Source organism: Lissotriton vulgaris, unplaced genomic scaffold (assembly GCF_964263255.1).
Source record: "Lissotriton vulgaris unplaced genomic scaffold, aLisVul1.2 SCAFFOLD_275, whole genome shotgun sequence".
NCBI lineage: Eukaryota > Metazoa > Chordata > Amphibia > Caudata > Salamandridae > Lissotriton > Lissotriton vulgaris.
Window position 1 is genome coordinate 929,274 of NW_028252092.1, and position 13,434 is coordinate 942,707.

The 13,434-nt window shown below is 43.3% G+C and overlaps 1 protein-coding gene across 1 annotated transcript in view; it reads left to right on the plus strand.

Moving 5' to 3' along the window:
• The window catches only part of LOC147662672 (pepsin A-like), a 55,541-nt gene that overhangs the window by 22,110 nt on the left and 19,997 nt on the right, over positions 1–13,434 (plus strand). Inside the window, exon 5 of the mRNA XM_086950987.1 lies at positions 5,348–5,492. Within this exon, the coding sequence (XP_086807113.1) occupies positions 5,348–5,492 (145 nt within the window). The remainder of the gene's footprint in view (positions 1–5,347; positions 5,493–13,434) is intronic.

Sequence of the window (13,434 nt, forward strand, 5' to 3'; positions counted from 1 at the left end):
GACAAAAGAGCCCAAATGTAGCCCAAATATCACCCAGATGTAGCCCAAGTATAGCCCAATGACAGAATGTCCCAGAGTGTTCTAAAGAACAACTAGAGCGCTAACAGTCCTACTTATTACAAAGGTATAGCACACCTGGAGCCATCGTGATGGGAATAAAGTGGTAACTCTTAAAACATTTAATTTAAAAAGGAACAAAATGAGGGGGTATATTATGCAATAGAAGGTATTATTAGTGCTGCAGAAAGAAAAATTAGGGCACATTTTGAGTGACTTTTCAAATCCTCTTCTATTTCACTAAAAAATTCTGACATGCAGTCTCCCAAAATAGCCACCAGAGACAAAAGAGCCCAAATGTAGCCCAAATATCACCCAGATGTAGCCCAAGTATAGCCCAATGACAGAATGTCCCAGAGTGTTCTAAAGAACAACTAGAGCGCTAACAGTCCTACTTATTACAAAGGTATGGCAGACCTGAAGCCATCTTGATTGGAATAAAGTGGTAACTCTTAAAACATTTAATTTAAAAAGGAACAAACTGAGGGGGTATATTTTGCCATATGAATTATGATTAGTGCTGCAGAAAGAAAAATTAGGGCACATTTTGAGTGACTTCTCAAACCCTCTTCAATTTCATTAAAAAATTCTGACATACAGACTCCCAAGATGGCCACCAGAGACAAAAGAGCCTAAATGTACCCCAAATATCACCCAGATGTACCCCAAGTATAGCCCAATGACAGAATGTCCCAGAGTGTTCTAAAGAACAACTAGAGCGCTAACAGTCTTACTTATGACAAAAGTATGGCACACCAGAAGCCATCTTGATTGGAATGAAGTGGTAAGTCTGAAAACACTCAATTTAAAAAGGAACAACATGAGGGGGTTAATTTTGCCATAGAAAGTATGATTAGTGCTTCAGAAAGAAAAATGAGGGATCATTTTGAGTGACTTCTCAAATCCTCTTCTAATTCATTAAAAAAATTCTGACATGCAGACTGAAACATGCACTTTGAATACCAGCAGCAGACGTCCCTGGTGAGCAGTAGCTTTACTACAGTGATCTAATGTGCAACTAGAGTGCTAACATTCAGAATTTATGGCTAATGTGTGACACATCTGAATGCCTTCTTGATGGAACCAAAGTAAACAAGCATTGAAAATGCAATAGATCTCGCCCTCGTTTAAGTTAAAGCCATTCTGTTTGTAATGAGGTGGCTTTTTAGCTTTGCTTTTATTAGTGTTTTTTCAACTTTCATGTAAATAACATGCATCTGTATGCATATAAGTATATGTATGCATGCATTTATGTTTGTATTTATATAGATATACAGATGATATATGTTTATATATGTATGTATATATATATATATTCACTGAAAAAACCATAGGCTATAGACCATATATAGTTAGGAATTAGCATTTACAAAACCTTGAAAATTCACTGAAAAAACCATAGGTTATAGACCATATAAAGTTAGGAATTAGCATTTACAAAACCTTGAAAATTCACTGAAAAAACCATAGGTTATAGACCATATATAGTTAGGAATTTGCATTTACAAAACCTTATTTTACTCACACAAAACCATTGAAATTCCATATATAGTTAGTTGCACTAACTATATATCGCGCACCCGCAATCCACTGCTGAGGATGTCACATATTACATCATTCATGACATGGTCAGTGACATCACTGATGACATCACTGATGACATCTCAAATATTCTGATTGCTGCCCTTAATGAGATGATACACATTGTATAACATATGAGTTTGATTTCTGCTTAATCGAGATATTGTTATCCGATTGGTTGTGTTTGGATTGTCTAATTTGTGGTCATTATTGAGACGTTGACGTTGAATATATTATATATATATATATATATATATATATATATATATATATATATATATATATATATGATCACACTGCGCCAGGTTTAAGCTAAAATGTATTTGAAACCTTGAAGTATCATATTTGTTGGTCCTAAATGGAAATTAGCAGTCTGTGGTTGGGCTAGTGTAACTATGTTAACTAATGGGACTACCAGTCTTGCTACAGTGACAATGACAAGCAGATGTTTTTACTGAAAATGCCTAAAAATGCCAGCTGGAGACATCATATTTCAGCCAGGAGAATCCACCCTTTTTATAACAAACTTTTTTTAGTTGTATGAGTGAATAAGGGTAGTTTATTAGTCAATTAAAATCCTAAACATTACAAAAGCCATACCTGGTAAAAAAATATTTACCTAAAAGGATTAAAAACTAATCAACCATCAGCAGCAAACCACTTAATTTCTTAATTTTCAATCAATTTCATTATTTGTGTCCCATCATAATTGTAATCACAAATCAGAATACCAATATGCACAGTTTGGAAAGGCTTAGAAAGTCAAATGATCCACAACACCTACCTACAATCTAAAAATATTTATCGATTCTAAACCAAAGTTTTCATGACTTGCTTAAGGAACATATATATATATATATATATATATATATATATATATATATATATATATATATATATATATATATATATATATATATATATATATATATATATATATAAATGCCTATGAGTAAAATAAAATGTGGATGAAGTGCCAAATAATACAGCAGGTTGTCAATTTACTCTAGTCTTATTAAGCTTCTTCGCTAATTTACGGGAACGGGACAGAGACATATAACGTGTTGTAGAATTTCAGCCCCCGATGACACAGGCGGTAACTGTTGTCTTTACCTGCACCACCCTTCTTCCATTTTGGGAGGAAGTCTAGTCTAAGTATTTCACCAAGTCTTAGTGCCAGGACTGTCTGTTTTGCCTTCCAATGGTAGGGTGTTCCTAAAGTGAGGATTCTCTTAAGCTTGAATAACCTGGACAACTTTTCTTGGTCTCCGATCCAGCTTTGGAGGATATTCAACGTATTTACTATTTTCTTAAATATGTGCCCAGATATGTTGGCGTTCCATGGACCTCCCAGTTCTAGCCTCTCAATGCTGTTCTTCAAATATTTCTGATAGGCTCGGTTCCCACCTTGGAGATTAATTTCAGTCCAAACTCGTTTAGCCAGTGTCGTGTCGGCAGCTGCGCGCAGTTTGCGGAAGAGATTTACAAATGCCGCAGGTCTGGCGAAGAACTGGTTTGTTATTGAAAACTCCAGCTGAACTTGGGCAGGCGAGGCAGATCAGGGTAACCGAAAGTTTTTTTTATACGATCTTATCACTATTTTGTCAAGGAGGCTGACCTCAGTGCCTAGCATTATCTCTGATCCATTTGCAACGGAAGGTATAAGTTTGGCCTTAATTCCTGCCCCCAAAGATTCAGGCCGTGGCCTCGAATGGATCTCGCCCACACTGTAAAGGCAAAATGGATTGCTTGGGTTTTCTCATTGATTGCCTTTCTTTGGGGTGCAGATGTGCCCCTTGCGTCTATTCTTGCCCCTAAATCTACATGGATAGATACCTCATCTATAAAGTTTTTACTGACGTACCATTTGCATTTTTTTTTTTAATACGCCAATTAAAAGCAAACACATTTGTTGTTTTGCGGTTTACTTCCAGGCCATTCTTTTCTGTGTAAACGCCAAGACAGGAGAGAAGCTATAAATTCCTTTTTGTGTGTTGCTGAGTGGTAATAATTCATCAGCGTAGAGAATGCTTGACAGTTGTTGTCCACCCAAGCTCGAGCGTGTGCTGCCAGCTCATCTAACTCTGTTGAGAGATCTACAATATATAAACAAGAGGGTTCAACACGCAGACTTGCTTTAAGCCTGTTGATGATCGAACTTTCTCTGATACATGAGTACCATCCCAATCTTCATCTTAACCGACATGTCAAGTATATTATATAGTTAGCTGTAGATTTTTGGCCCTAGCTAAGGTATGGTTCTCATGTGGTGTTCTTACCCAGAAGAGCTTGCAAACATCAAACTTTGGCTAAAAACACACATTTTCCTCACATTTCTAGAAGGCAATCTTCTGGCATCTGAGGGGATCCACAAACTTCCTACACTTATCATTCCTCCAAGCCTCCAAATCAAAATGATACATCCCTTATGTGGCTGGGCATAGTGCCCACGGCAGGAAAGGGCCCAAGATGTTACATGACTACTGTACATTTTCCACTGAAAAGTAAAACCGACCCATTTTATTTTATGATTTCAGTGGGTGTAGGTTTTCGGCCCTAGCCCAGCCGGCACCTAGGGAAACCAGCCAAAGCAGTCTGGAAACAGGACACCCATGGAATTCCACCTTGGCATGACTTGCGTGGCTCGCACCAGGTTTTTTCACCCAGAAGCCCTTTGGCTAAAAACATACATGTTCCCCACATTTCCGTAACTGAACGTTCTGGAATCTGCGGGGATTCATAAATGTCCTACCATCCAGCATTCCCCCACATCACCCAATAAAAAATGTGCCTCACTTCTGTGGGGGGGGGGGGGTCTAGCGCCCACATTGGGAAAGGGCCCAAACCACAACCTAGACACCTCACATTTTTCAATGTAAGCCAACCCTCTTTTGCAATCTGGGTAGCTGTGGATTCTGGGAAGTAGTTCAGCCAGTCCTTTCATGTATGGGAGTTTTATCCCTAAACCATATTTCTTTGACATTATAGTCTTTTGTTGCCACCTTTCAAAGCTAATATTTAGTAGAAATACTTTTTAGGACAGTGTCTGCTTGTTACTTCCACGGGCCACTGACAGATATGGTTGACGAAGGGGAACCTTGTGAAATAGTGGACAAACGTAAAGACACACATGCGTGTATGATCATACAAGGGTGCTGTGTACACAGATGATCAATTTACAGTAACATGTTAAACTTCCCAGCGAAAACCTAGTGAACCAGCAGAGTTTGTTTCTGTATCCGATTATTAGGGAATGCAGTGTAGGGGAAGGGTTAACATTCTCAAATATGAATTGTAGGCCTGAGCCCTTTTCATCAGATCTCAAACCCTACAGAAGATCAATGCTTGAGATTAGGATATAAAACAAATCTGGAGATAGTCTGAGGCAGACTGAAACCATTACTAAGTATTACAACTAGAAATCAAAACAGGATATAACAGGTTCTGCCAGGACACCTGTTACTGGATGAGTTGAGGATATATATGATACTGTTTGAAATGTGAATGTACATGAGATGTTTTATTCTGTGACTTTATCTCCAGTGAGAAGCCCAGATCAGGTGATGGTGCCTCCCATACCAAGATGAGAAGCTCTGAAGATGTTAGATCTGTTTCTCACAATTAAGACTTGAGAGCACTTGAGTTAATATATATTTAATTTGCCTCTTGAGAGCTTCCATTGATATTAGTCTCTTCCTTCCAACCTCAGCGTCTCCGTGAATGGAAACATTATCGCCTGCGACGGAGGATGTCAAGCTATAGTGGACTCGGGAACAACTATGTTAGGTGGGCCCAAATCTGGAATCACAAATATCCTCAATGTTATTGGAGCAACTATGGACTCTAATCGGGAGGTAAGTGTCAACACCTCTCCATTTCAGATGTAGAATCAAAGAATTAACAAACGTTTCAGCTAGAAGCAATTGTTTTATACAATGATGGCCAGCCCCTAAATTTAAACAGATTAACAATCAGTCAATGAAAAAAGATAAATCAATCAGAAACTCTAACTATCGCATTGATTTTTTAATACAGTTTAACTGACCTGTTAAAAGCCATTTTCCATCTATATATACAAAGTTCATGTCTACTACATTGCAAGGCTGATCTAGTGATTTATTATTCAACTATATTATTGTTATATAGTCCCTAATGTCCATAAAAGCTAAATGTACATACAGAAAAAGACATTTGTATCAAGCATTTTGTTAATGAGTGTTCTGGACAATTTCTAAGTCTAATTATTTCTCAATGTATGTTTGATACTGCAAAACAATCTAGGGCACAACAAATTCCCTAGAAATGTCCCACAATTCCTAGATCCCAGTAGCTGTGTGGAAGGGCACACACATTTCCACTTGATATTTAATGCATTCGGGAATTCACAAAGGTATACCCAATTTATGCCAGGCTGAAATTCACAAAAGGATTCCTTACAGGTACAATGACTACAGAGAAATCAGCATTAAAACCTATTTAAAACATAGGAAGTGAACTTCCCAAAGCATGGTTTGCCTTGGAAGTCGGGGAAAAGCCCGCTGCATGTAAGGCTGTGGAAATTCACAAACTCTGATCCATTACCCTACTATCCAACAAATGGTTAGAGAATGTAGGAAAGCAGGGTCTTCCTACTATGGTTACCCCCACTTTTTGCTGGTGTTTCACTGTTTCTCGACTTTACTCTATCTGGGGCCCTGCTAATAAGGACCCCATCCTAGCTGCTTCTTCTCTAAAATGATTGCATGTACTTTAGTTACACTCCAGATTGGTTACTGGGTTATCCTTGTGAGTCCCTAGTATATGGTACCTTAGGTACCAAGGGCATAGGTACCCCAGAGGCCTACCAGGGGCTGCAGCATGTACAGGCCACCCCTGGGAAGCCTTCCAAAAAGACACCACAGGTCCGATACTGCAGCCTGGGTAATGTGGTGCATGCACCCCTTACTGAGATATAGTGTTACCTATATCTACCTTCAATCACTGACACATATATACCTATCAGTCATTCCTATGACAGGCCTTATCAATTCTGAGGGCAGAGTGCTTAGTTTTGTGTGAGAGGGTGCCCATGCATGAGCAGGACCCCTCTGCAGCTTTCGGAATCTATTCTCTGAGGATGCACTGTGATGCCGCCAGACCATATACTCTTAAGTGCATTATAACCTCGCGGTAAATGCTAACTTTGGAATGGCTGCATGGAAACATGTCGTGTTTGGTGTCAAACACTTTGGAATCCTACCCCCTGCCAGTCCTGGCATTTGGGGTAGATCTCATACTTCTAGAGGGAGAGACATGTACACACTGGTCTGACCGGTAATAGTTTAAAAGAACCCTAGCATCACAAAATGGATGCTGCAGCCACAGACACATGTCTGACCTTCTGCTCCTAGACAAAACTCCGACATGAAAGGCCTGGACACTAGGTTTCCTGCCACAAGGAGGTGTAACCACCTCCCAGACAGGCTTTAGTGTATTGGGACTGGGTGGGTGTATTCAGAGAATGCTTTTCAGACAGTGCTAGGGGCACACTTGGTGTCCCTGTGCATAGCCTAGTTCAAACCAGTTGCAGGGGCACTCAGCCCACGCTCTGGTACGCAATTGGACAAAAGGAAAGGGGTGTAACCGCCCCTCTCCCCAGACCCTCCCATAGGTGGGTCCCCAGAGTATGTCCAACCCTCTATCTTAGTATAAGTATGGGACCCCAGTCCTTAGGACTTCAGATTACACCTGAATGAAACTCTGCAACATATATCCTGGAACTTCGACATTCTACTCGACTAGAAGACCGAAGAATCTCCCTGGGGTCAAGGAGTGACTCCCCTTTTTAAACAGGCACCAACAAAGTATTTGCCGGTCTGCATCTTCGAAGCTCTTGCCGGACTCTGAAGTGCCTGCAGCCCAGGAAGAGGATTTCCAGACTTCCCTAAGACTGAACTGAGTCCTCAGCAAAGCTCAGACCCGCATCCCAAACGAGTGATGTGGAACCGGCACTCCTGACACCGTGCATATTTGCTAAGTGCATTGACTTCCCGAGTTTACCTGAAGCTGTGCTTTGGGTTACTTGTAGCCCAAGCCAGAGCATTATCTGCACTGAAGATTGTGGGCCTCTATTTCCACAAGTGTTCCGTGGGCCTACTTCTTGCATTTCCGCTCAAGGATCCTTTGCGATCCCTAGTCTGTTGACTGGTGGGTTCCCTTGAAGATAACTCTACTTTTACTTGGGCTACACTGGTTGCTCCCGATGTGCCCTGACTCCCTACCAAGTGGTGAGTTGCGCAGACCTTGTTGGTCTGCACCGAAGCCTATCTCTGCTTTCTGCGTGGGTTGCTGTTGCCAAGGCTTTTTGGGTCCAATCCGGGCACCGACATGGCAGCACTCGACATCCTTCATGGGACAGTTTGAATCCAGCTCCTGGTCATCGTCGACATCTCCGGGACTTTGTGGCTGAAGAGTCAAGCTTCACCCTCTTCACCTGTAGGCCCGCGACATCGGTGGGCATCCGCTCATCGCCTTCCTGGTCACTGGCTAGTGACCCAGAGTCTGTCCCCTCTGCTTTAAGGTTCTTCACATCTCTGATCCAGGCTTGGATCCCTCTGGACACTTTCCTCTTGGACGCCAGCAGCACTTTGCAGCACATCGCCATTGATAACGACGACGAAACTCTACACGAAAAGACACCTATGCACCCGGCTTCCCTGGGTGAGGTAACTCGAGTACTTCGGTGCTCCCGTGGGTGTTGACTCTAGAACCTCCTAGTTCTAAAGGGGTTTGCTCCAAGTCCTCTTCTAAGTCTCCTGTATCTTTGAAATTCCAACCGCGACTTTCCCCATAGAAGTTAAAAGTGATTCGCTGCTGTGTTCACACACTGCATGTGTCCTCCGTGGGGCCCCTTTGGCTCTACCTTGGGTGGTTCCTGGTGGCCCCAGCGGTTCTAAAGGTTCTAAGCCTTGTATCTATGCAAGTCATGGTTCTTATACCACTTTATTGATATATGGTTTGGTACGCCTCTAGGGCTCAACGTATATTGTGCTAATTTACTGTGTGCTAAATAAGGATGTGTTTAGAATAAATACATATATTTTATATATATATACCTGGTGTTGCTCTCTTTTCATTTGGTCATTCAAGAGATTATAGACTGGTGAAACAAGCTGCTTTACATTCCTTCAAGACTTAGCCTGAAGGCTGCTCTCCACATCTACCAGTAGGATAGCTTTCTATATAGGTTGTCTTTAAACCTACCATCAATAAGGGTCGTTTGGACTGGTGCAAGGTACCCACTAGAATAGTGGGCAGTATGTGCCAGGCCAACTTTTCGCATTTTTGGCAGCTGTGGGATTCCAGCTTGCCATAGTTTTACCAGATAATCTCAAGTGAATGGTGATGTGTAAACCACTAAAGGTACCAGAGGTACATATGATACAAGCTTAAATACAGTAAGTTCTACTGAACTTAGAGTTGTGTGTCAAGGGCTTAGCACACCCTTTCTAAATCTCAAGAGAGTTAAGTAGGTAAAAACTAGAGTAGGTAGGTGCATACACCACACCTCACTAGTAATGTCTTCAGTGCCAGGACCTAGTGTGCCCTTGCCAGATGTCAGTACTCTACAGACACCTAAGTATGACACATTCCCATTCTCTGAGTTAAGGGCTCTGTGTATTGCAAGGAAACTGAAGACAGGCAAAGGTGCCAACACCCAAAGCCTCAGAGAGATATTACTGTTAGACGACCTTAGAAAGGCTTCACAGCCTGAGAGGGTAGGCAGTGGGTTGGGAGCAGCAGATGAGGAAGATCCCAGTGGTCCAATCCCACAGGAATCAGACTCTGATGCTGACCAGGCAGGTGACAATGACCTTGACAATGAAGCTCCTGCTGGAGATGGAGATGGGGGCCGAGTGGGTCCCTTCTTTGTCCCCCCAGGAAGAGTTGGAGGTGTGCCTAGAAGGCCAAGATCTCCTTCACAGGAATCTAACCATTCTGACATATCTGTAGGGACCTCTGTCTCTTCCCATAGGAAGGACACCTGCCAGGAGAAGAGAGAGCATCAGATGAGACTTGAAGAAGCTCAGCTGGGGATAAAGAGACACAGAGTAGCCTTAGAAAGGGAGTCCCTGGAGCTTCGAAAAGCTAGAGAAAAGATGGGACTAGAGTCCCATGGTGGCAGCAACTTCCCTAGTGGCAGGGAAAGGTCTTATGACCATAGCAACTTAAACAAGATTGTCCCTCCCTACCAGAGTGGGGATGACATCCACAAATGGATGACTGCACTGAAAAGGACCTGCAAAGTACAGAAGGTCCCCCAGGAGTGATCAGCAATCTTGTAGCTCTCCTTTGCAGAAAAAGGTGAAGACAAGCTCCTCACTGTAAGAGAAGAGGATGCTGATGATTACAAAGTCCTGAAGAGTTCTCTCATAGATGAGTTTGGCCTAAACACTGATCAGTATAGGAAACAGTTCGGAGATACCCAAAAGACCCGACTCAGGACTGTGGTGACTTTGTTGAATGTGCTACTAAGGCTCTGGAGGGCTGGTTACTGGGCAGTAAAGTGTGTCATTATACAGGATTATACAACTTGATTATGAGGGAGCAGATCCTTATTAACTGTCAGAATCAGCTGTTGCATCAGCACCTGGTAGACTCTGATCTGACCTCTTCCAAAGAACTGGGAAAGAAGGCAAACAAATGGGTCAGAATCTAGGTGAAGCAGAAGGTACAGGACCAAGGTGGTGACCAGAAGAAGAAAGATCCTAATAAGGGGGGGGGGAAGGGTAAAGACCAGAAGTCTTCACAAGGCCCCAAAAATCTTTTAAAGGTGGGGATTCCAAATCTTCCAAGAAGAAAGGCCAAAATAAACCATGGTATTAAGTCTGTAAGCAGAGCGGCCATTGGACTAGTGATTGCACTAGATTCAAATCCAGCCACCACTGCCCCTAAGGCAACTGTTCCCCCTAGTTCAGCTCCAGGTGGTGGTACTCAGCAGAAGGGTGTAGTAGAGTTAACCCTGGGTTCTGAAATGGACTCTGGCCTAGTCAGAGTTCCAACTCGGGCTGTACTGATCTGTGATAGAGGCATGGATATGTCCCCCTTTGTGAGTCCCAGTAACTTGGGGAAATGCAGACAGCAGCCTTTGATAAATGGAAAAGAGTAGGGGTGAGCGGAAAATCCGTTACGCTCGCGGATTTTGCGGATTTTTGGGAAATCTGCAATCCGCGAATTTTGCGGATTTCCCGCAAAATCCGCAAAAAAAAATCCGCGAACGTAACGGGTTCAAAAGTTGAACCCCCACTCATGCAACTATTTTACAATGGCGCCAGCAAGCTGCCAGCGCTGTGTAAAATAGTTACAAAGTTAGCTTGCACAGGAACCACTAGATAAAACAAAGCAGGTGCTGCTTTATTTTATCTAAGTGCTTCCTGTGCAAGCTAACTTTGTAACTATTTTACAACGGCGCTGGCAGCTTGCTGGCGCCTTTGTAAAATAGTTGCATGGCTGGGCAAAGGTCTGCAGCTCACTCAAGGGACCCCTGCGCCCTTCGGGGCGGTTGCATAGTAACACACACATGGTCGCTCGAACTAGTTGATGCTCAAATTCAGTGACTCATTCATTAGCCCAAAAACAATCGTGAGCGTCGTCGAGGCTGGACAGGTGTGCCTTCTTCCCAAATTTACCGTGGAAAATCAGCTGTGTTGCTGGATAGGCTTTGCATCCTTGACAGGAACCACTAGATAAAACAAAGCAGGTGCTGCTTTATTTTATCTAAGTGCTTCCTGTGCAAGCTAACTTTGTAACTATTTTACAACGGCGCTGGCAGCTTGCTGGCGCCTTTGTAAAATAGTTGCATGGCTGGGCAAAGGTCTGCAGCTCACTCAAGGGACCCCTGCGCCCTTCGGGGCGATTGCATAGTAACACACACATGGTCGCTCGAACTAGTTGATGCTCAAATTCAGTGACTCATTCATTAGCCCAAAAACAATCGTGAGCGTCGTCGAGGCTGGACAGGTGTGCCTTCTTCCCAAATTTACCGTGGAAAATCAGCTGTGTTGCTGGATAGGCTTTGCATCCTTGACTTTCACGAGCGCAATACCCGTGCTGTTCCTGTGACCAGTCTCTTCTTTCTCTTCATCTGCTGAACTGATCTTTCTCTGACCTTTTATTCACACAAGAGGCACATACCCTACTGGGCACATTGTGTTCGCACGGGTTTCTGCAAGTTCGCACGCGTTTTGTACAATTTCGCAATTTGCGAAATTGTACAAAACCCTCGCGAACTTGCAGAAACCCGTGCGAACATAAAAAAAAAAAATCAGCGCGGATTCGCGGATTTTGCGGATTTTCGCAATCCGCAAATTCGCAAATCCGCAAATTTGCGGATTGCCAATCCGCAAAATCCGCTCATGCCTAGAAAAGAGGCTATGGCCTACAGGGACACAGGGACAAGTGTCACAATGGTGCCAGAATACTTTGTGGACCCTGGAAAGATCATACTTGGTGAACATTACCAAGGGACCAATGCTAGCAATGTCAGGAATAACAATGCCCTGGAAGTTGTTAATTTCTCCTGGGGAGGGGTAATTGGCCTCAAGAAAGTTCTGGTAAGTGCAGACCTCCCTGTTGAATGCTTTCTTGGCAATGATTTAGAGACTTCAGCCTGGTCTTTTGTGGAGTTAAGGACCCATGCAGAAATGTTAGGAATCTCCGCACATGTGTTTGCTGTGACTAGGTCACAGGCCAAAATGTCTAAAACTGAACAGGCCCTGGATTCTGGAATAATGGACCAGGTGCCTTCCAAGAAAAGGAGCAGTAGGGTAAAGGCAGTGCCTTCTCCCCTGACTCAGAGTGAGGATCAGTCTCTTGAGGGAGATGATTGTGCTCATGAAGAAGTAACTGTACCAGATGAGCTTGAGCCTGATCAGGTTAAGTTGTTGGGGACAGGGGGCCCTTCCAGGGCAGATCTGAGTCAGGAGCAGCTGAGATGTCCTTCACTTGAACCCCTCAGACAGCAGACTGCTGCTGAGGCTGCTGGGAATGCTAGTGGCACCAATAAGATGTATTGGAATGATGGACTCCTGTATTCTGAGAGTAGAGACCCCAAGCCTGCTGCAGCCAGGAGGTTGGTTATACCTTTGAAATTCATGGGCTTCCTATTGATACTAGCCCATGATATTCCTCTAGCAGGACACCTGGGCCAAAATAAGACTTGGGACAGAATTGTCCCTTACTTTCATTGGCCCCACATGTCTGAAGACACAAAGGAGTTTTGTTGCTCTTGTGTCACCTGTAAAGCCAGTGGCAAGGCATGTGGTACTACAAAGGCCACCCTGATACCATATTCTGTGGTGGGAGTTCCCTTTGAGAAGGTAGGGATTGACATTGTCGGTCCCATGGATCCTCAGACAGCATCTGGGCACAGATGTATCCTGGTGGTGGTAGACCACGCCACTAGGTACCCAGAGGCAATTCCCCTTAGGATCACTATAGCCCCTCTGGTGGCAAGAGCCCTCTTGGGAGTGTTCTCAAGAGTGGATTTCTCTAAGGATGTAGTTTCTGACAGAGGTGCAAACTTTATGTCTAGCTACGTGACTGCAATGTGGAAGGAGTGTGGACTGAATTACAAATTCCCTACACCCTAGCTCCCACAATGCAATGGTTTAGTTGAGAGGTTCAACAAAACCTTAAAGGGTATAATCAAGGGTCTCCCAGAAAAGCTAGGCAGAGATGGGACATCCTACTACCCTTCCTTTTATTTGCATACAGGGGGTTCCTCAGAAGGGGGTTGGTTACAGCCCTTTTGAACTT